At 37.5% G+C, this 21,371-nt stretch overlaps 1 protein-coding gene and 1 long non-coding RNA gene across 13 annotated transcripts in view; one reads left to right on the forward strand and one right to left on the reverse strand.

Annotated features, from left to right (window-relative positions):
• LOC104006792 (uncharacterized) overlaps positions 1 to 21,371 on the forward strand; it is a 164,391-nt gene that overhangs the window by 50,983 nt on the left and 92,037 nt on the right. The window lies entirely within an intron of this gene.
• Positions 1 to 21,371, reverse strand: part of TSBP1 (testis expressed basic protein 1) — an 81,880-nt gene that overhangs the window by 10,542 nt on the left and 49,967 nt on the right. For 3 of the 7 annotated variants that reach the window (XM_024356989.2, XM_063812028.1, NM_001279998.1), the window contains 5 exon segments: positions 20,019 to 20,042; positions 19,545 to 19,565; positions 18,914 to 18,934; positions 12,822 to 12,842; positions 12,198 to 12,218 (listed from right to left, as the gene is read on the reverse strand). In XM_024356989.2, coding sequence (XP_024212757.1) covers positions 12,198 to 12,218; positions 12,822 to 12,842; positions 18,914 to 18,934; positions 19,545 to 19,565; positions 20,019 to 20,042 — 108 coding nt within the window. 7 annotated transcript variants of the gene reach the window in all.

The following is a 21,371-nucleotide window of genomic DNA, read 5'->3' on the forward strand; positions in this document are numbered from 1 at the left end:
TCAGTTCTAGTAGGTGTTTTTTTTTTTCCAGTGTGTTTTGAAGCACTGTTGTTTGGTTCATACATATGTAGGATTTCTATGTCTTCTTGATGCATTGATGTTTTTATCATGATATAATGTCCCTCTTTTGTCCCTGGTAAATTTCTTTGCATTTAGGTCCACTTTACGTGATATTAATGTAGCCACTTCTGCCTTTTTTTTGAAAAAATTAATGTTTCATGGCATATATTTTTCCTTCTTTTTACTTTTATTGTTAAATTTGAGGTGACTTTCTTGTAGATAGGATATAGTTAGGTCATGTTTTTAATGTACTCTGGTAATCTTTTAAAAAAATTGGTGTATTTAGACCTACACAAAATAAATTTGTGTGATTTGCCTGATTGTTATGAGAGGCAAGTCCCAATTCTTTCAAGGAGGGGAAGTCAGAAAAGGCTTAATCTCTGCAGCACTAGTGGTCCAAGTTTAGATGTAATAAACTTTATGGAGGAAAAGGCAAAGATCAATCTTTCTTTTTTATCTTGAATTCTATTTTAGTGTTTTCTCTGTTTGCATTTTGCAGTCTGTCCCTTCTTCTACTCCCATTTGCTACATCTTCTTGTTTTTATTATTTTTACCTTTTATCTTTTGGAGTTTCATCTTGTGACCCTGTGGCTTCAGACTGTGATACAAACTTCTTAGTGTATTATTTCCATAGTCTTCCCAGCATATTTTCCCAGCATTATTTCCTCTTGCTTCTCTTTTGCAACTTAACTCTCTAACCAGAAGAACAACTTGATTTTGGTCCTTTCTATGTGGTTTCTTGTTTCTGTGGGCCTTTGACTTATTTAAAAGACAAAGACAGGAAGAAGAAAGAAAGAAAGGAAGGAAGAAGAAAGAACGAGCGAATGAACAAAAGAAAGAAAGAAAGACCCAAACTAAACCAAAATAGAAACCAAAAACAACAAAAGTGTCAGTGCAAATAAAGGAATCGAGATGCTACAAAAGACCAGAGGAAACTGAGAAAAACAGTAGGAGCTTACTGGTTGCTATTGGACCAATTGCTAAAAATAAAATAAAACAAATCAGTTTTTTTTTTTTAAATTATGTATTGAGTTCCTATTGAAAATCCACTTGGAACACCAGAAAACAGACCTTTGGGCAACATTAAATCTTCTAGGAATATGCTATCTCATATTAAGTCAATTTTAACTCCACTTTAATAACTTAAATATCCAGGCCATTTTGAATGGCACGTATGATGGGTTATATGAGTGAAGGCCACTTTTTCTAATGAAATAAAATATATTTTTGAACATTCTTAAACTAGGTCACATTCTTTCAGGAGACTGGCTAATAGTTAAAGTTTACTAATTTACGTTATCTCTTCATCGTCTTTTTTGTCTTTTCATGTTTTCTCTTCTTTTCAAATCTCTACCATTATACCAGCTCTCATTGTATTTTTTTTTACAGTACAGAAAGTTTATTTGTAATTAAAATGTAGTTGAGTTTAGCACCTTTTCTTTTTCTTTTCAGCTTTTATGAGAATTTAAAACTCTTCAAAAGTTAGTAATACTTATTTTAAGTTTTGCTTCTTTTACTTTTTTTCCTATTTCAGTCTCTAATCTCAAAATATCTGTTCTCTTCTTCACTGTTCATTGTATTCTCCTTCTAGATTTCCATTACTAAGTTTACTTACTCTTTGCCTTACTGTGGTAGGGCAGGTCTCACTAACGCAGGCCTCCATAACAACTGTTTCAGCACTGACTGACTGGTTAAGTTAAATGTTGAAAGCTGATAGAGCCAGGCTAGAATGTAACAAGCCCACCAAGAGTTTGCCTAGGCCTTTCCTGGGCCTTGAAGCATGACAAGATTACGAAGGAATTCTTAACAGGACCGGTTTAGGATGAAAACAAGTTTATTGGGGGGTCTGAAGAAACTCCCCAGGCCTTCACAAACAAGTTTATTGGGGGTCTTCTGAAGGAGACAAGATAAGGGTAATCATCCCAGCACCTGGACCCATTTAGATTAAGTAAATTTACTGAAGCTCTAGAGGAAAGCCTTCAGGACTCACATCTTAGTCACAGATTAGAAGAAGTTAATCACTTATGTCTTTAGATGAATGCATGCTTACACGTAGACATATAGCTTAGAAGGTATATTGGCTCTGGAAAACTTTGTAATTTTCAGTTGGTCTGGCCAAAATTTCCAGGCCTTCTCTCTGTACCTACTTATATAAATAAAAACTGTCTTCTTTCTCAGTTCATCTGCATCTCATTATTGGGCCATGAAGAAAAGCAGCCTGATTCTCCTACCTCAGCCTCCCAAGTAGCTGGGATTACAGGTGTGTGCCACCACACCCAGCTAATTTTTGTATTTTTAGTAGAGACGGGGTTTTGCCATGTTGGCCAGGCTGGTCTCGAACTCCTGACCTCAGGCAATCCTCCTGCCTTGGCCTTCCAAAGTGCTGGGATTACAGGCATGAGCCACCACGCCTGGCCAGGTCATATGTTTTTTAAAGGTCTGTATTGTCAATAAAAACTGGAGGCAAATTGGAACTGAGAAACATTTTTCTTTTCTTTTTTAAGTTGCAGTGCTTGCAAGCAAGTCCTGTCTTCAGAAGAACTGGCTCACTTAATAAGAGACATAGCAGGAGTTTAAGGGGCATAATCTATAAAGTTAGTCAGTTTACCGATTATTCTCATTGGTGGAAAAATAATTCTCCATCATAATTATATATTGGCAAGGGTCATAACACATTTGTATGGCAGTGAAACAGCAAAATAACTAACATGAACTCTTTTTTTGTTTAAAGGACCTTCACCCATTCCTGCATGTAAGTTAGGACAATTTTAGAACACTAAGATAAAATGCAAAAACAGCAATCACGGAATTTTTGAAACTAACTGTACGACTAAGGGGGAATTATGTAAACAACTAATTATGTTTTGTTAAAGATTTATGGGAGCATTGTGACCTGACCAAGGACAAAGACGTTCCCAACCTCCTCTGACTCTTGCTGGCATCCAGATCTCTGTGTTCCTCAGTCATCTCTTGATTCTAACTCCTGTGCATAATTTCCCCATATCCCCCCTCCCATAGAAACCCTCCAGCCAGCCTGAAAGACATTAGAAGGGTGGTACTTTAGAATGCTGGTTCTCCATCTTCTCGGTTTGCTGACTCTCCAATATAATCTGCTTTTCATCCCACCAACCCTTGTCTCTCATGTCTGGCTTTTCAGCTGCAAGCAGCCAAACCTGGGTTTGGTTACTTACATTTATGTGTATCAATATTGTAAAAATCAGCACTAAAATTGTTTCCATTAGGAAGCCAGCAATGTAAAGCATATGAACTTAAGCCTTTATTTTAGGTTGCAGTGCTAAATGGAACTATTATTCAATATAAGAACATATAAAGCAAGTTGTCTGTCCCTCCCTCCCTCCTTCTCTCCTTCCCTTCCTTCTGGTTTTCTTTCCTTCTTTTTTCACCTCCTGCCATCCTCAGTTTATCTCATGATACAAGGTTTTTCTGACTGTCATGTTTAATGTCAAGTGCTCAGGCAAAATAGATGATTTGGCTAGGCTAACGAAGTATTCATTTTGCAGTATTTCCATTTTTTTAGTGCATTTTCTTATGATTTTGAGGAAATTTTGCTTTCTCTCTACATTTCTATTTTGTTCCTTGTACTGTTAGTGCTTTTCCTTTTCTTTAATTTTGTTTCAAAATAATCAAAATTATTCTGTTGATTATTTTTAAATACTTTTCATTTCATTAATTTTTGCCTAATAAAAGTAGGACATTTTTATTATTGTGTCCTACTTTTGAGATTTTTCCTTTTTTAATCATCTTGAGCTCATGTTTAGTTCATCAATTTTTATTAATGAATAATTTCTATTAAAACCATTTACCATAATAATTTCTCTCTAAATGATATTTTGGCTGTATCCGAAGTGTTTTGATAAGTAATGATTTTATACTCACTTATTTCTATATATTCTGTAATTTCTCTCACAATTTTGTTTGTAACCTGTGGATTATTTGGTTGTATGCTTTTTTGTTTCTAAATATGTATATGTTAATATTTTTTGTTATTTATTTCTGTTTTGTTGCCTTGTGCTCAGAAAATGTGATTTATATTATGTTGAAGTGTACTTTGAAATTAGTTGAGGCTTGCTGTAGTTGAAGGAATTGGTGGTCAAGTTAATCTTTTCCATCTGTGCTTGCTTGGTGGAATGTTCAGTGTACATTACTAGATAAAGCTTTCTAAAATTATGTCAAAGCCTCTCTAGCCTTACTAATTTTTGTCTGTTTTATTTATTTATTTTATGAGAGAAATATTATTAAAATATCTTTATTTAGTTACAGATGTCTTTGCTATTTTGTCAGTTTTTGTTTTATGTATTTCAAAGGCTATGCTATAAGCTCACAACTTTCACTTATACTTTATCTGATATTTGCACAATTATATCAAGTTTTGTTTTGTTGTTAATTGCCTGGTTTTTTTTTTTTTTTTTTTGAGACAGAATTTCGCTCTTGTCACTTAGGCTGGAGTGCAATGGTGCAATCTCAGCTCACCGCAACCTCTGCCTCCTAGGTTCAAGTGACTCTCCAGCCTCAGCCTCTCAAGTAGCTGGGATGACAAGCATGTGCCACCATGCCTGGCTAATTTTGTATTTTTAGTAGAGACAGGGTTTCACCATGTTGGCCAGGTGGGTCTCGAACTCCTGACCTCAAGTGATCTACCCGCTTTGGCCTCCCAAAGCGCTGGAATTACAGGCATGAGCCACCGCACCTGGCCAATTGCCTGGTATGTTTTAAAATTTCTTCATTTAAATTTTTCTGTGTGTCACCTTATTTTAGGTATATTTCTTAATAGAGTTTAGCTATTTTTCTTATTTTTTTTTAACAGGAAAATAGAAAAATTAAAAAAATTTAATTCTTTTAATTACATCTGAGAGTTTCTAGCTTTTAATCTGTGAGTTTAATCTGCTATTGTATAATATTGTGCTAAGCAACATATTTAGACTTTTTTAACCCTCATTTAAAAAAATTTGCTTTTTATTTGCTTTCTCTTTTTCTTTTTTCTTGCTTTCTTGTGGACTAGTATAGTTTTCTTTCTTCTTTTTATTTTCCCTATGGGTTCAGAAGATGTATGTCACATTTCTATTATATTAATAGTTGTCTTTTATTTTTGCCATAAATATCCAAATGTATATATTTAATGAGATGAAAAGTTAATCAGTACATCTGACCTTTTGTCAAATTATCTTAGTTCATAATCATTAGCCTTGTCTCTAAGGTTTTTTTCCCTAATGCTTTAGGTCTACTCATTTTAAAGCACACTAATATATTTCTCCTTCACTCTCTCCTTCTCCTTCTTTTCTTCCTGCTTTTTTTTTTTTTTTTTTTTTTGACAGGGTCTTGCTCCTAGGCTGGAGTGCAGTGGCATGATCACGGCTTACTGCCGCTTTGACCTCCCAGGCTCGAGCAATCCTCCCGCCTCAGCCTACTAAGTAGCTGTGACTACAGGCATGCACCACCACACTCACCTGATGTTTGTATTTTTTGTAGAGACAGGATTTCACCATGGTGCCCAGCCTGGTCTCCAACTCCTGAGCTCAAGCAATCCACCTGCCCTGGCCTCCCAAAGTGCAGGGCTTATAGGTGTGAACCACTGTGCTCAGCCTCTTTCTGCTTTTCCTTCTCCTTCTTCTCTTCCTTCTCTTTTTTTTCTTTATAGTCAACATTTTAGATTTACTATCATGTTTTGTTGATTTGTTTTCTTACATATGTTTCTTGGTTCTAACTTCTTTTTGAGTTTTTACTCAAAAGTAAACTCCCTGAAATTTGTCCCTTTGATAATTCTTTCATTGGGGACCTGTGTTTAATGAGTTTCTATGTTCTTGAATATACAAAATGACTTCATTTCAGTCTCACTCATAAATGATAATTTTGCTGATTGTATCTTATGGGTTTATAGTAATTTTCCTTCAGTCTTTTGATGATATTGTTCTGTTGTATTCTTTTTAAAATTTTTTTATTTTTAATTTTTATGGGTATATAGTAGGTGCAAGTAGGTACATGAAATATTTTGGTACACTCATACAATGTGTAATAATGTGTAGTAATCACATCAGGGTTAACTGAATATCACCTTAAGCATTTATCATTTCTTTGTGTTACAAACATTGCAATTATATTCTTTTAGTTGTTTCAAAATGTACAATAAATTTCCTTTGACTATAGTCACCCTGTTGTGCTATCAAATATTAGATCTTATCCATTCTATCTAACTATTTTTGTACCTATTAACCATTCCCAATTTTTCTCTCTCCTGACTACCCTCCCCAGGCTCTGGTAACCATCATTCTACTCTCTATCTCCATGAGTTCAATGTTTTAATTTTTAGTTCCCACAAATGAGTATGGACATGTGAAGTCTGTGGTTCTATGCCTGGCTTATTTCACTTAACATAATGACCTTCATTTCAATCCAGGTTGTTGCAAATGATAGGATCTCATTCTTGTTTGGATTTCATTCTTGTTCTGTTGTATTCTGGCACATATTATTGCTAATGAGATGTCTAGTGTTAACATGATTTTTTGCAGGTGATCTGCTTCTCTGGTTGTCTTTATGATTTGCTTTTTAATGTCTGTTTGTCAGCTTACTACGATGAGTTTTGGCACATGTAAGTGTGTGTGTGTGTGTGTGTGTATATATATCTGTCTGTGTGTTTTAAAGTTATCTAATTTCAGCTTTCAGTGGACCATTTTGATCTGAGGATTTATGTCTCTTTTCTTCTGGAATGTTATTAATTATTACATTTAAAATTATTACCTGACACTTATTCTTTTAATTCTCTCTTATCAAATTCCATTACACTTGACCTCATTCTATTTACAGCTCTTCTTTTTCATATTTTCAATATCTTCTGTGTATTATTTTGAGCTGAGACTTTCAATATTTTCCATGTACTATTTTGAACTGAGATTTCCTCAGTTCTATCTTCCAGTTTACTCTTTTAAACTGTGATTAATAATATTTAAATATTATTTACATATAGTTACATTAGAATTTATATATTATCTAATCACTGTTTCAATATTAATAACTTTCTTATTTTCAAGATTTCAGCTTGGTTCTTTTTTAAATCTGCCTGTTCTTTCTTCAAACTATCTCTGAAATATATATACGTATATATATATATTTTTTATCTTTTTAGAAAGGATAGTCTTTCTTTTATTCCCCAATAGGTAAGCCACAACCTATCAGAACTCCAGCCTTTTGTGGCCTTTTCATGCTATACTAGCTGTCATATGCCGTATCAGCTGCCTTACCGTTTAAAATTTTATTATCTCCTTCACCTCCTCCATTTAGGCATTTCTTCCCTCCTATCTTATCAAGGTTACTTATGACATTCATTTTGCAAAATTCCTTGTCAGTTCTTACTCCAAAAATTTATTGCTTAGCTGTTTTTGATGCTGTTGTTTATTTTTTCCATATTGAAATACTATCTTCTCTTGAGTGCTGCGAGACCCCCCCTTTACTGGTTCTCCTTCTTTCTCCCTGCTCACTACTTCTCTATATGCATAGTTAGATTTTTCTCATTCTAAACTTCTAAAACTGATTAATCCTTACCCCTTCATTTTTACATATACCTTTGATTATCTAATTTAGTCCAATCGTCTTAAATGTTACCTATATGCTGATTACTGTCTAATTTATTTCCCACCCAATCTCTCCCTAAATCTTCAGACTCAAATATTTAATTGCCTTTTGATATAGAGTATATGCTTGGATGGGGGGCAGAATGTTTAGTGGGATTTTTCTTGTTACTCCCAAATTGACAAGTAGGATCACAAAGCTGAGGAAAAAGAGGTTATAACTTCCCATTATCCTCCTCAGCAAACTGAGGTGAGACAAGCCCTCAGGAGGGATTGCAGCATTGCCAACTCCATAATTAAAAGGGAAAGGATTCTTGAGGCTGTGCAGTGCAGAGGTGCTGCTCGCCGGCCTTGACAGATGATGGCCAAATTAGCTCTCCTATCTCAAGTGTCACCCTTTTTCCAAACAACATAAGCAAACAACTGTAAAGGGCAGGAGATTTAAGAGTCTTTAGAGTTGTGAGTAGTTAACAAAGGAATGGTGTTGTACGGGAGGAAGGAATAGTGCTTTCTTTTTCTGAAGGCAAATGAGTAGCACTTTGAGATTTGCTTACAGTGATTGGGGGTATCTGTGAGAAAGGATGTGTGGCAACCCATCTTCTGGTTGAATAGTGGATTTGTTGATTTGTTTTGTGCCTATCTGAATGAAGGAAAATAAAATTGGAGAGAGACAGTAGTGCAGAGTGTCCTTGTTCTGTGATAAGGATTCTTGAACCTCCTGAGGGCTCAGTGGGCAGTGCAAAATACATCCTGGCTTGAGCCTTCTTGCTAGTATGTCACTCAAGTGGGTGGCCTACTTGGTAAGGGCATCTCTGCAGTATGAGAAATGAAGCGTATTGCTGGAGAGGGAGTTGAGGGGCTCTGGAATAGGCAAGACTAGAGTCAGTACTCCCACATCAGGGACTATGCATGGTCGAGTTCTTGTATGTTCCTCCAAAGAACTGGAATATGTATTCTGCAAGACATTTGGGTGTCTGCTGTAGATGATATCAAAGGGCAGTCAGTCTCAGGTTCTCAGAGAAAAGAACCTACAACTAACAGAGGAAGGAGATTGCATGCCCCAAATCCATCCTCTCAGCCTCAACAGTGGGAATTATAACAACAGTGGGAATTATAGCAACAAAGAGAGTGGACAGGAAGGGGAAGCACATTGTATTTCTCCTCCCCATTCTGAGTCAGTGTGCCTGAGACTGGCCATTAGGAGAGGAGAGGGTTTTAAAGGGGGTGGCTTGAGCATTTTAAATAATTTAGCATAACTAGAAAATTATGGGTTCTAAGACATCATTAAATGATAGGAAGGAGACACATGGCAGAGAACATGCTTGAAGCTTGCTAAGGTCAGATTATTTAATTAATTAGTCCTAAATGTTCCAGGCATCTAGAACCAAGCATACACAAAACTGAACTCACAATAGCATCCTATAAATCTGCTCTTCTCCACTACCTAAATCAATAAATAGTTTCATTCGTCAAGTTGCTTAGACCCCAAATCTAGGAGTAACCCTTGGTGTCTTCTTTTTCCCTTAAAATCACATTCAGTCGAACAGCAGGCCCTGTTGGCTTTGCCCCCAAAATAAATAAAATCTGAAGACCTTCTTCCCACTTCCACTCTGATCACTCTTCTCATTGCCACACTCACCTTTAGTTTCAGGCCTCTAAACTGGTCTTCCTGCTTGCCCTCTTGAGCCCTCACTCTCACCCCAGTTAATCCTCCACAATAATAGAGTGATCTTTTAAAATTATAAAGTAGACCCTATCATTTCCCTGTTCAAGCCCTTCAGTTACTTCTCATGATGCCTAGAATGAAATCTGCAATTTTTTATTAAGGACTGCAGGGCCCGACATAATCTGGCTCTTGTCGCTCTGGCCCTACCTCCTGCTCTGCCTCCTTCTTTCTAGCCTGGCTGGCTGTTTTGCACCTCCATAGCAGGCATGTGCATGTTGTACTTGTTCCTTTTGCCTGAAGCACATTCCCCCTTCTATACCATCTTTCTTTAGTCTGTTACTCTTCTTATTTTTCTACATGAATTTATCTGCCTGACATTTACTACATGTTTACTTGGCATTATTTGCCTGTTTTATCTCAACATATAAACTCCTTAAGTGCAAGGACTTTGTCTTGCTCATGGCTATATTACCAGTGCTTAGGATAATGACTGGCCTACAATAGGCCAATATATATTTGTTGAATACATATATTTTTAAAATGCATTAATATCTTTGAAGGTTTTTTCTTTTTTTTCCTTTAGTGTTTACTTGTTCAATGCTGTCAGGTTTCTTATTTTAGTCTTCTTCAGATTGCTCTAGTTATATTTCTCTGGGTTGGAATTCTCCAATTTGTTGGGGCTTGTGAGGTATCACTCACATGGTGCTGGATTTTCTCATAGATTTCATAACTTTTAGTAGTTTCTTATTCCTTAGGGGCTATCTTTCATGGATATTCTATGATATAAATACCCTGGGTTGTGGATCCCTTCTTGGTGGCTATTGTCCTAACTTCCTGGGTACACTGCCACTGAACCAGATCTCAGCTGTTTTAACTTGGAATATTATGCACACTGCATGGGTAGCACACCTCCAGCAGGGCTCTGCACCCTGGACAGATCTAACTCTGGACCTGTGTGGGTGGCTTTGTTTTCATGCCTGGGGCAGATGGGTGAAGATATTTTGGCTTCTCCGCATGGAGAGGCAGTGTGTTTTCTGCTCCTGGCTTTACTCCAAGTGGTGGAATTCCAGTTTTCTACATGTTGTATCTTGAGGCTTTGTCCACCATCTAGGATCAGGTGTTGAAACCCTACCTTTGTTCCTGAGGCAAAGCTGCCACCTCTGTTTCCTCATCCCCTCACCATTCCTCCCAAGAGCTTAACTTTAGCTTTCCTTTCTTTATATGTGTTCCTATATTCCATTTCTGCTCCTTGGAAATCACTCTTACCCTCCTTCTTTATGCTTAGGTATGGCTGTGTATTTTTCATTTAAAAATATTTCCAGCCAAGACTTAGCCAGCCAAAAATGAGGTGTTATAACCCCTAGTTACTTTGGCATTCCTTTTTTCTTTCTCCCTACCCCTCGGATATTGGATTTTTACATTATTTCCCTGCCCATCCTCTTTGATGACTCCTCTGAAAAGGACACTATGCATTCAATTTGGGTTCTGGCTTGTAATTTCTAGCTGTGAGACCAATAATCCCTTCTCCTGAACTTTGGTGGGCCTTGGTCTCTGTTCCCAATTATATGGCCCATGTGCAAACATAGACATCTGGAATTTCCAGCTTCATTTCTGGGTCTCAACCACTGAGTATGTATTTTCATCTGTGCAGTGAGAATACGTAGCTGATCAGCCTCTTTGCTCAGGCTTCAGAAAGGTATGTGGATGGGGATTTTGGAGAGACACTCACTTATAATTCTTTGTTGACAGTTCCAATTCTCTTCACTCAAATACCAATGTCTTTGTCCTAACATTATTGAAATTAGTAAAATGTTGTTATTATGAAAACTATATCCGAGTGTGTTTAGAAGGAACTGGAGGAGGACATATAAGCATATTTGAAATCTGTTAGAATAACATAGATGTCTTTCATGTTTAAAAATTGGAAAATTTTACCTACTATCTGGATTAAGTGAGATGCTTTGACAACTCTAGATGTGAATTCTTGCATGAAGAGGTTGGCTGGAGCTGGGCAGCAGCTACCTTCTTCAGACTATGCGTGTCCTCCCAGTTTAACACAGTTCCCAGGAGACTCACCTCAACTCGCTCATTTACTGACCTGCCTGGGCTCTTTTGGCATCTGCATTTTTAACCTTGACAGGAACTTTGGGTTTTAATATTAATGTGATTTAATTTCAGGATGAGGAATCTCAGCTGATATTGGGTTTGCTTAAATCATTTGTAACTGAGATATGAGAACCAGATTTGCATTTTGGAAAACTAGGACATAGTGTGAAAGGTGCTTTCACGAATTCTATATTAAATATCATCATTGTCAACACTTGATCTGGTTTAAAAATTGAGTCACTGTTGGTATGTGTTACCTTGGAAGTTGAGTTTAGAACTAAAATAATGGGGCTGGGCGTGGTGGTTCACACCTGTAAGCCCAGCACTTTGGGAGGCCAAGGCGGGCGGATCACTTGAGGTCAGGAGTTCAAGAACAGCCTGGCCAAATGAGGAAACCCTGTCTCTACTAAAAATACAATAATTAGCTGGGCATGGTGGCTTGCACCTGTATTGCTAGCCACTTGCGAGGCTCAGGCAGGAGAATCGCTTGGACTCGGCAGGTGGAGGTTGCAGTGAGCCTAGATCACGCCACTGCACTCCAGCCTGTGTGACAGAGTGAGACTCTGTCTCAAAACAAAACAAAACAAAACAAAAAAACCTAAATAATGGGAAATATTACAGTTATGAATCAAAAAGTTTGTCTTGCAGTCCTAATCTGGAGGACTTTGGGTAATGTAGAAGCAAATGAATATGAGAAATATGAGTCTCAATCTTTTGGATACTTAGAAGTAGAAACATCTAACATAAATCTCCACATATGACCAGCTGAGAAATAAAGAACTTACTTGCAGTTCTCTGCGAAATTACTAAAAAATAAGCAAAAAGAAATCCATTTAATTTTTCTCAAATGGAGAAAACATAGCATTATCTAACATATTTTGTTGGAGTCTGTGAGGGGAGGACTTGTGTGGGCAAAGAAGGAAGCATTCCAAACCGCCCTATAGATTAGTTTTAGATTAGTTTTACAATGCAAAAAACTAGATATAAGATTAGGCAGTGATGATGTGATGAAATCAAAGGTAGGGTTTCCTTAAAGGCCCTCTTCATTTACTGGACCCAACAGCTTTGGGTATAGTCTCGGGTAGAGACTGCCATATCTTTCTGTTTCCTTTGAATAGCATTATAATGTTTGAGAGAACACTGAAAGCCTCTCTCCATTTAAACATCATTATGGATTTCATCTCTCAATAATTCTGCTTACGTGTTATTTCATAATATTGTTCAGTTTATTACTGATGAATCCTAGCTTAGTCCCTCTTTTAATTAGTGTTTAAAAAGATTCTCTGTAATATAGACCATGTAGGGTAATAAGGAAGCAAGGGAATAATGGGAACCGCAAATCACTTTGACAGAAGTGAAGTGAAGGGGACCAAAGAGAACCAAAGTAGAAAAAGACATGTAATACTTACTTATAGGTGCTGCCAGCTGACCTAAAAAAATTAGATATCAGTGAAGATTTGTTTGAAAGGAGCAAGTTTCCTTCTAGGGAGAGATATTTGTGTTGGGGAGAATCTTGGTAGTCACACAGCTCTGGATGGCAATGGCTAATTCTCTGTTAATAGCTCCAATTCTTTATGACTGCATTCTTGGGTAAGTATTTGGGTCAGTTTCTTATCTCTTACAAAGGGGTTAGTGGAGTGATTCTAAGGATTAAATGGGATAATGTAATTAAAGCACCTATATAATTCTATAGGAGGTACAAAGTACATATGTGTTTGAAATCATGTAAATGTAAGCTTCCTTCTCAGGGAGAAGCTAGATTAGCAGAGGGCAGAGGAAACTGGGAGCTTTGAGTCAGGTAGCTGCACACAGAGTTAGAAATGAGTAGGGTAGGCCAGGCGCGGTGGTTCACACCTGTAATCCCAGCACTTTGGGAGGTCGAGGCAGGTGGATCACGAGGTCAGGAGATCAAGACCATCCTGGCGAACACTGGGATGTTCTAAAAATACAAAAAAATTTCTCCTCCCTATTCTGAGTCAGTGTGCCTGAGACTGGCCACTAGGAGAGGAGAGGGTTTTAAGAGGGGTTGCCCTGAGTGTTTTTAATAATTTAACATGATTAGAAAATTATGGTATGCTACCAGGCTACAGTAAGCAAAACAGTATGGCACTAGTAGGAAACAGACACATAGATCAATGCAACAGAATAGAGAGCCCAGAAATAAGGCCACATGACTACAACTATCTGATCTTTAACAAAGCTGATAAAAACAAGCAATGGGGAAAGGGCTTCCTATTCAATAAACGATACTGGGATAACTGGCCAGCCACATGCAGAAGATTGAAGCTGGACTCCTTCCTTACACCACATACGAAAATTAACTCAAGATGGTTTAAAGATTTAAGTGTAAAACCCAAAGCTATAAAAACCCTGGAAGACCACCTAGGCGATACCATTCTGGACATAGGAATGGGCAAAAATTTCATGATGAAGATAACAAAAGCAACTGTAACAAAAGCAAAAATTGACAAATGGGATCTAATTGAACTAAAGAGCTTCTGCCCAGCAAAAGAAACTGTCAACAGAGTAAATAGGCAACCTACAGAATGGGAGAAAGTTTTTGCAAACTATGCATCTGGCAAAGGTCTAATATCCAGCACCTGTAAGGAACTTAAACAAATTTACAAGACAAAAACAACCCCATTAAAAAGTTGGCAAAAAAAAGGGAATAGATACTTTTTAAAAGAAGACATACATGCAGCTCACAAACATATGAAGAAAAGCTCAACATCACTGACTGTTAGAGAAATGCAAGTCAAAACCACAATGAGATACCATCTCGCACCAGGCAGAATGGCCATTATCAAAATGTCAGAAAATAACAGATACTGGGGAGGCTGTGGAGAAAAAGGAACAGTTTTACCTTGTTGGTGGCAACGTAAATTAGTTCAACCATTGTGGGAAACAGTGTGGCAATTCCTCAAAGACCCCAAAACGGAGCTACCATTCGACCCAGCAATCCCATTTCTGGCTATATGCCCAAAGTAATAAAAATTGTTCTATCATAAAGAAACACACGTGTGTTTATTGCAGCACTATTCACAGTAACAATGACATGGAATCAACCTAAATGCCCATCAACGATAGACTGGATAAATAAAATGTACATATACACCATATAATACCATGCAGCCATAAAAAGGAACAAGATCATGTCCTTTGCAGGAACATGGATGGAGCTGGAGGGCGTTATCCTTAGCAAACTAATGCAGGAAGAGAGAACCAAATACCACATGTTCTCACGTACAAATTGGAGATAAATGACGAGAACACATGGACACAGAAGGAAACAACAGGCACTGGGGCTTATTGAAGGGTGGAGGGTGAGAGGACGTAGACAGTCAGGAAAAATAACTAAGGGGTTCTAGGCTTAATACCTGGGTGATGAAATAATCTGTACAACAAACCCACATGACACAAGTTTACCTATATAACAAACTGCACATGTATCCCTGAACTTAAAACTTAAATAAAAATAAAGAAAGCAAGTTGATACTACTTATCATAATATTTCCTTACAAGTAAATAAAGGAAAGCTAAAAAAAGCCAACCAAAGACATAATGAAATATTATTTGGCCATAAAAAGAACTGAAGTACTGCTGCATGTTATCATGTGGATGAACCTGGTAAACCTTATGCTAAATGGAAGAAGCCAGTCACAAAAGACCTCCTATTGTTTGATTCCATTTATATGAAATGTCCAGAACAGCTGAATCTATAGAGACAGAAAGAAGATTAGTGGTTGCCTGGGGCTATGGTGTGGAGAGGGTTTTGGGTTGGGGGATAGTGGGAAGTGATTGCTAAACAGAGTTTTTCTGGGGGGTGATGAGAATGTTCTAAAATTCATTCTGGTGATGGTTGTACAACCCAGTGAATATACTAAAAAGCATTAAATTCCACACTTTAAGTGAGTGAATTGTGTCATATGTTAATATCATCTCAATAAAGCTGTTATTTACAAAGATAAAAAAGATAAAATTATGGGTTCTAATGCATCATTAAGGGACAGAGAGGAGATATTTTCCAGAAAACATGCTTGAAGCCTGCTAAGGTCAGATTATTTAATTAATTAGTCCTAAATATCCCAGGCATCTAGAACCTAACATATGCAAAACTGAACTCACAATAGCATCCTATAAATCTGCTCTTCTCCGCTACCTAAATCAATAAATAGTCTCATTCGTCAAGTTGCTTAGACCCCAAATCTAGGAGTAACACTTCGTGTCTTCTTTTTCCCTTAAAATCACATTCAATCGAACAGCAGGCCCTGTTGGCTTTGCCCCCAAAATAAATAAAATCTGAAGACCTTCTTCCCACTTCCACTCTGATCACTCTCTCCTTGCCACACTCACCTTTAGTTTCAGGCCTCTTAACTGGTCTTCCTGCTTGCCCTCTTGAGCCCTCACTCTCACCCCAGTTAATCCTCCACAATAATAGAGTGATCTTTTAAAATTATAAAGTGGGCCCTATCATTTCCCTGTTCAAGCCCTTCAGTTGCCTCTCATGACACCTAGAATGAAATCTGCAGTTTTTATTAAGGACTGCAGGGCCTGACGTAATCTGGCTCTTGTCGCTCTGGCCCTACCTCCTGCTCTGCCTCCTTCTTTCTAGCCTGGCTGGCTGTTTTGCACCTCCATAGCAGGCATGTGCATGTTGTACTTGTTCCTTTTGCCTGAAGCACACTCCCCCTTCTATACCATCTTTCTTTAGTCTGTTACTCTTCTTATTTTTCTACATGAATTTATCTGCCTGACATTTACTATATGTTTACTTGGCATTATTTGCCTGTTTTATCTCAACATATAAACTCCTTAAGTGCAAGGACTTTGTCTTGCTCATGGCTATATTTCCAGTGCTTAGGATAATGCCTGGCCTACAGTAGGCCAATATATATTCGTTGAATACATATATTTTTAAAATGCATTAATATCTTTGAAGACTTTTTCTTTTTTTTCCTTTAGTGTTTGACTTGTTCAGTGCTGTTAGGTTCCTTATTTTAGTCTTCTTCAGATTGCTCTAGTTATATTTCTCTGGGTTGGAATTCTCCAATTTGTTGGGGCTTGTGAGGTATCACTCACCACTCACATGGTGCTGGATTTCCTCATAGATTTCATAACTTTTAGTAGTTTCTTATTCCTTGGGGGCTATCTTTCATGGATATTCTATGATATAAATGCCCTGGGTTGTGGCTCTCTTCTTGGTGGCTATTGTCCTAGCTTCCTGGGTACACTGCCACTGAACCAGATCTCAGCTGTTTTGACTTGGAATATTATGCACACTGCATGGGTAGCACACCTCCAGCAGGGCTCTGCACCCTGGACAGATCTAACTCTGGACCTGTGTGGGTGGCTTTGTTTTCATGCCTGGGGCAGATGGGTGAAGATATTTTGGCTTCTCTGCATGGGGAGGCAGTATATTTTCTGCTACTGGCTTTATTTAGAGGGGCCTAATTTCAGTTTTCCGCATGTTGTATCTTGAGGCTTTTGCTGTCATTTGGGAGCAGATGTTGAAACCCTACCTTTGTTCCTGAGGCAAAGCTGCCATCTCTATTTTTTCATCCCCTCACCGTTCCCACCAAGAGCTTAACTTTAGCTTCTTCTTACAATGTGTTCCTATATTCAATTTCTGCTCCTTGGAAATCTTACCCACCTTTTTTATGCTTAAGCTTGGCTGTATACTTTTCATTTATAGATATTGCCAGGTAACACTTTTTAAACTTTTATTTTAAATTCAGGGACACATGTGCAAGTTTGTTATATAGGTAAACTTGTGTCATGGGGGTTTGTTGTACAGATTATTTTGCTACCCAGATATTAAATCTAGTTATTTTTCCTGATCCTCTCCCGCTCCCACCCTCCACCCTCTGACAGGCCCCAGTGTCTATTTTTTCCCTCTGTGTGTCCATGAGTTCTCATCATTTAGCTCCCGTTTATAAATAAGAACATGTGGTATCTGGTTTTCTGTTCCTGCATTAGTTTGCTAAGGGTAATGGCCTTTAGCTCCATCCGTGTTCCAGCAAAGGACATGATTTCATTCTTTTTTTGGCTGCATAGTATTCCATGGTGTATATGTATCACATTTTCTTTATTCAGTCTACCATTGATGGGCATTTAGGTTGATTCCATGTATTTGCTATTGTGAATAGTTCTGTGTTTAACATAACTGTGCATGTGTCTTTATGATAGAATGGTTTATATTCCTTTGAGTCTATACCCAGTAATGGGATTGGCCAGCCAACCCTTAGCTATCCAAAAAGCAGGTGGTATAATCCCTAGTTACTTTTGCGTGCTTTTTTTCATCCCCTCTACTAGGATGATATATAGGATCCAAGACCCTATATATCTATTGGGTCTTGGATTTTTACATCTTTTTCCTGCCCATACTCTCTGATGACTTCTCTGAAAAGGACACTATGCCTTCAATTTGGATTTTGGCTTGTAATTTCTAGCTGTGAGACCAGTAATCCCTTCTCCTGACCTCAGGTGGGCATTGGTCCCTGTGCCCAATTATAGGGCCTATGCCCAAACATGGGCATATGGATTTTGCAGCCTCATCCCTGGGTCAGAACCATTGTCTCTGTATTTTTATCTGTGCCGTGAGAATACTTAGCTGATCAGCCTCTTTGCTCAGGCTTCAGAAAGATGTGTGGATGAGGACTTTGGAGAGATACTGGCTAATTCTGTGTTAATAGCTCCAATTCTCCTCTCTCAAATACCAATGCCTTTGTCCTAACATTATTGAAATGAGTAAAATGTTATTATGAAAACTGTATCCAGAGTGTGTTTAGATGGAACTAGAGGGGAGTATGTAAGTATGTTTGCAATCTGTTAGAGTAACCCAGATGTCTGTCATGTTTAAAACTTGGAAAATTTTACCTACTATCTGGATTAAGTGAGATGCTTTGGCAACTCTGAATCTGAATTCTTGCATGAAGAGGTTGGCTGGAGCAGGCAGCAGCTACCCTCTTCAGACTATATGTGTCCTCCCAGTTTTACACAGTTCCCAGGAGATTCACCTCATCTCACTCATTTACTGACCTGCCTGGGCTCTTTTGGCATCTGCATTTTTAACCTTGACAGGAACTTTGGGTTTTAATATTAGTGTGATTTAATTTCAGGCTGAGGAATCCCAGCCATGTTAGGTTTGCTTAAATCATTTGTAACTGAGATATGAGAACCAAATTTGCATTTTGGAAAGGTAGGACATAGTGTGAAAGGCGGTTTCACGAATTCTATATTAAATATCATCATTGTCAGTGCTTGACCTGGTTTAAATATTGAGTCACTGTTGGTATGTGTTACCTTGGAAGCTGAGTTTAGAACTAAAATAATGGGAAATACTACAGTTACGAATCAAAAAGATTGACTTGCAGTCCTAATCTTGAAGACTTTGGGTAATGTAGAAGCAAATGAATATGAGAAATATGAGGCACTTAGAAATAGAAACAACTAAGATAAGAAAAGTCCCCACATATGACCAGCTGAGAAGTAGAGTACTTACTTGCGGTTCTCTGTGAAATTACTGAAAAATAAGCAAACAGAAATCCATTTAATTTTTCTCAAATAGAAAACACATAGTATTATCTAATATATTTTGCTGGAGTCTGTGAGGGGAGGACTTGGGTGGGCAGTGAAGGAGGTATTCCAAACCACCCTATAGATTATTTGGTTTTAGATTAGTTTTATAATGCAAAACTAGATGTAAGATTTAGCAGTGATGATGTAATGACGAAGTCAAAGGTAGAGTTTCCTTAAAGGCCCTCTCCACTTATTGGACCTGAACAGCTTTGGGCATAGTGTTGGGAAAAGACCACCGGATCCTTGCACTATAATGTTTGAAAGAGCACTGAAGGTCTCTCTCCATTTAGACATCATTTTGGATTTCATCTCTCTCTCTCTTTCTCTCTCCATCCCCCTGAAAATTCCTCCTACTTGTTATTTCATAGTATTGTTCAGTTTATTGTTGATGAATGCTAGCTTAGTCCCGCTTTTAATTAGTATTTTTTAAAAATTATAGGGCAAGGAGGGTAATAAGGAAGCAAGAGAAGAATGGGAAACTCAAATCACTTTGACAGAAGTGAAATGAAGGGGACCATAGAGAACCAAAGAAGAAAAAGAGATGTTATACTTACTTATGGGTGCCATGGGTGGACCTAAAAACCAAATTAGATATTGGTGAAGATTTCTTTGAAAGAAACAAGGTTCCCTCTAGGGAGGTATATTTGTGTAGGGGAGAAACTTGGACACCTTTCTGGGTCTAAATTATGATTCTATGACTATGTATTCTTGAGTAAGTATTTGGCTCAGTTTCTTATCTCTTACAAAGGGATTAGTGGAATTATTCTAAGGATTAAATGAGATAATGTAATTAAAGCACTTAAATAGTTCTAGAGGAGATACAAAGTAAATATATGTTTGAAATTATGTAAATATAACTTCTTTCTCAGGGAGAAGCTGGATGAGCAGAAGGCAGAGGAAACTGGAAGCTTTGAGTCAGGTAGCTGCACACAGAGTTAGAAATGAGCAGGGTAGAGACAGGTCTCTAAGCCTTGCAGGGAACAACAAGAACAACAACAGAAAACAGTAGAAAAAGAAATTGAACTTACCGCGGGGTGCTGAAGGTGGACCAGCTGAAAAACAGAGAGGTATCTTAGCAACTGTTTTTTCTCCCATGATATTTTCCTTTCTATGTAGAGAGTTTCTTCTTGGTAGGTCATTATAACAATAGGGAAAACTTTCCCTTTGGTATTCATTTATTTTAATATGAATCAGCAGAATGTGAACTTTCAAAAAATCATTAATAACTTCATGGAATTTTGATGATGGGAAAGTAAATAGTTAAAGTAGTATGCACCCCAAGCCTGGAAATCTTAGCTGTACCAGGGAAAGGAGAGGTTCCAGAATCCTACAGTGGTGAAAACATGGACATACTGATGGCAAGTGAAATGAATCCAGCTTGCAACTAGACCAGAGACAATTATCTCCTTTTTCTTTCCCCTTTGCTCAAATTGTCTTTCAGTTTGTTAAGTCCCTTGTAATATATCATTTTGACCTGCTGATAAACTTTCTCCCCTGCCCTTTATTTTTTAATAAAATAGTAAGTTTGATTTTTTCCATAGAGTTATTTAAAATGTGAGAGAATGATGTGTCACGTGAAAGCAAAACATGGAGGAAATAACAACTTAAAGTTGTTATTTAAAGTTTAGGCTTAAATCCTCTAAAGTCTCTAAAAGGTGATACAAATTTTTCTTAGATGTTTTGGAATTTAAATGTGGAAAAAAGAGACCAGATATGGCAGGAGGTTCAAATGAAAAAGGGTTATAGAAACTTCTTATCTACTCCTTTCTCTCCTACCATTTTTTCCCTCTTTAAGATAGTCTCTTGTTGATGGGCTTTGAAATTTTGTAAAATTTTTTTCTCTGCTCTGACTTATCTCTTCCCTTTTTGCAGTGACTGGTAACTGCTTGAAATCCTGCAGGGGATTGTAAATTGATAGTCTTAAAACTTTCCAGTACATCATTAATAATGCAGAGAGGTTTTGATAATGAGACAGCAAGAGGCCAAGATGTATCTCAAGCCCTTTGTATCCCAATATGGGCAGATAAAGACTCTTGGACTCCACTAGAGACCAACTGAGTCCTAAAGGAGAGAATTCAATGAACACATAGACTTACTGATTGTGTGAGGATGCGATCTGACTGAAAAACAAGCAAAGATACTTTTTGTTACCCCTTTCTTGTTTCTTTTCCTACTCATTTTTTTTTCTATTGGTAAATTTACTAGTGATATACTTGCTTGAACTTTTTTTTTTTTTAATCAAAGGCACTAGAAATTTCCAGAAAACTAATTATCAGCTGGTTGAATTCTGGATAATGGAAAAACAAAAGGCTGAGAAAATAGAACTTCAAGTTCCATGTTGCAACTCAAGTTCCAATAGACATCAGTGGACTTTGATAAGT

Source organism: Pan troglodytes, chromosome 5 (genome assembly GCF_028858775.2).
Source record: "Pan troglodytes isolate AG18354 chromosome 5, NHGRI_mPanTro3-v2.0_pri, whole genome shotgun sequence".
Taxonomy (NCBI): Eukaryota; Metazoa; Chordata; class Mammalia; order Primates; family Hominidae; genus Pan; species Pan troglodytes.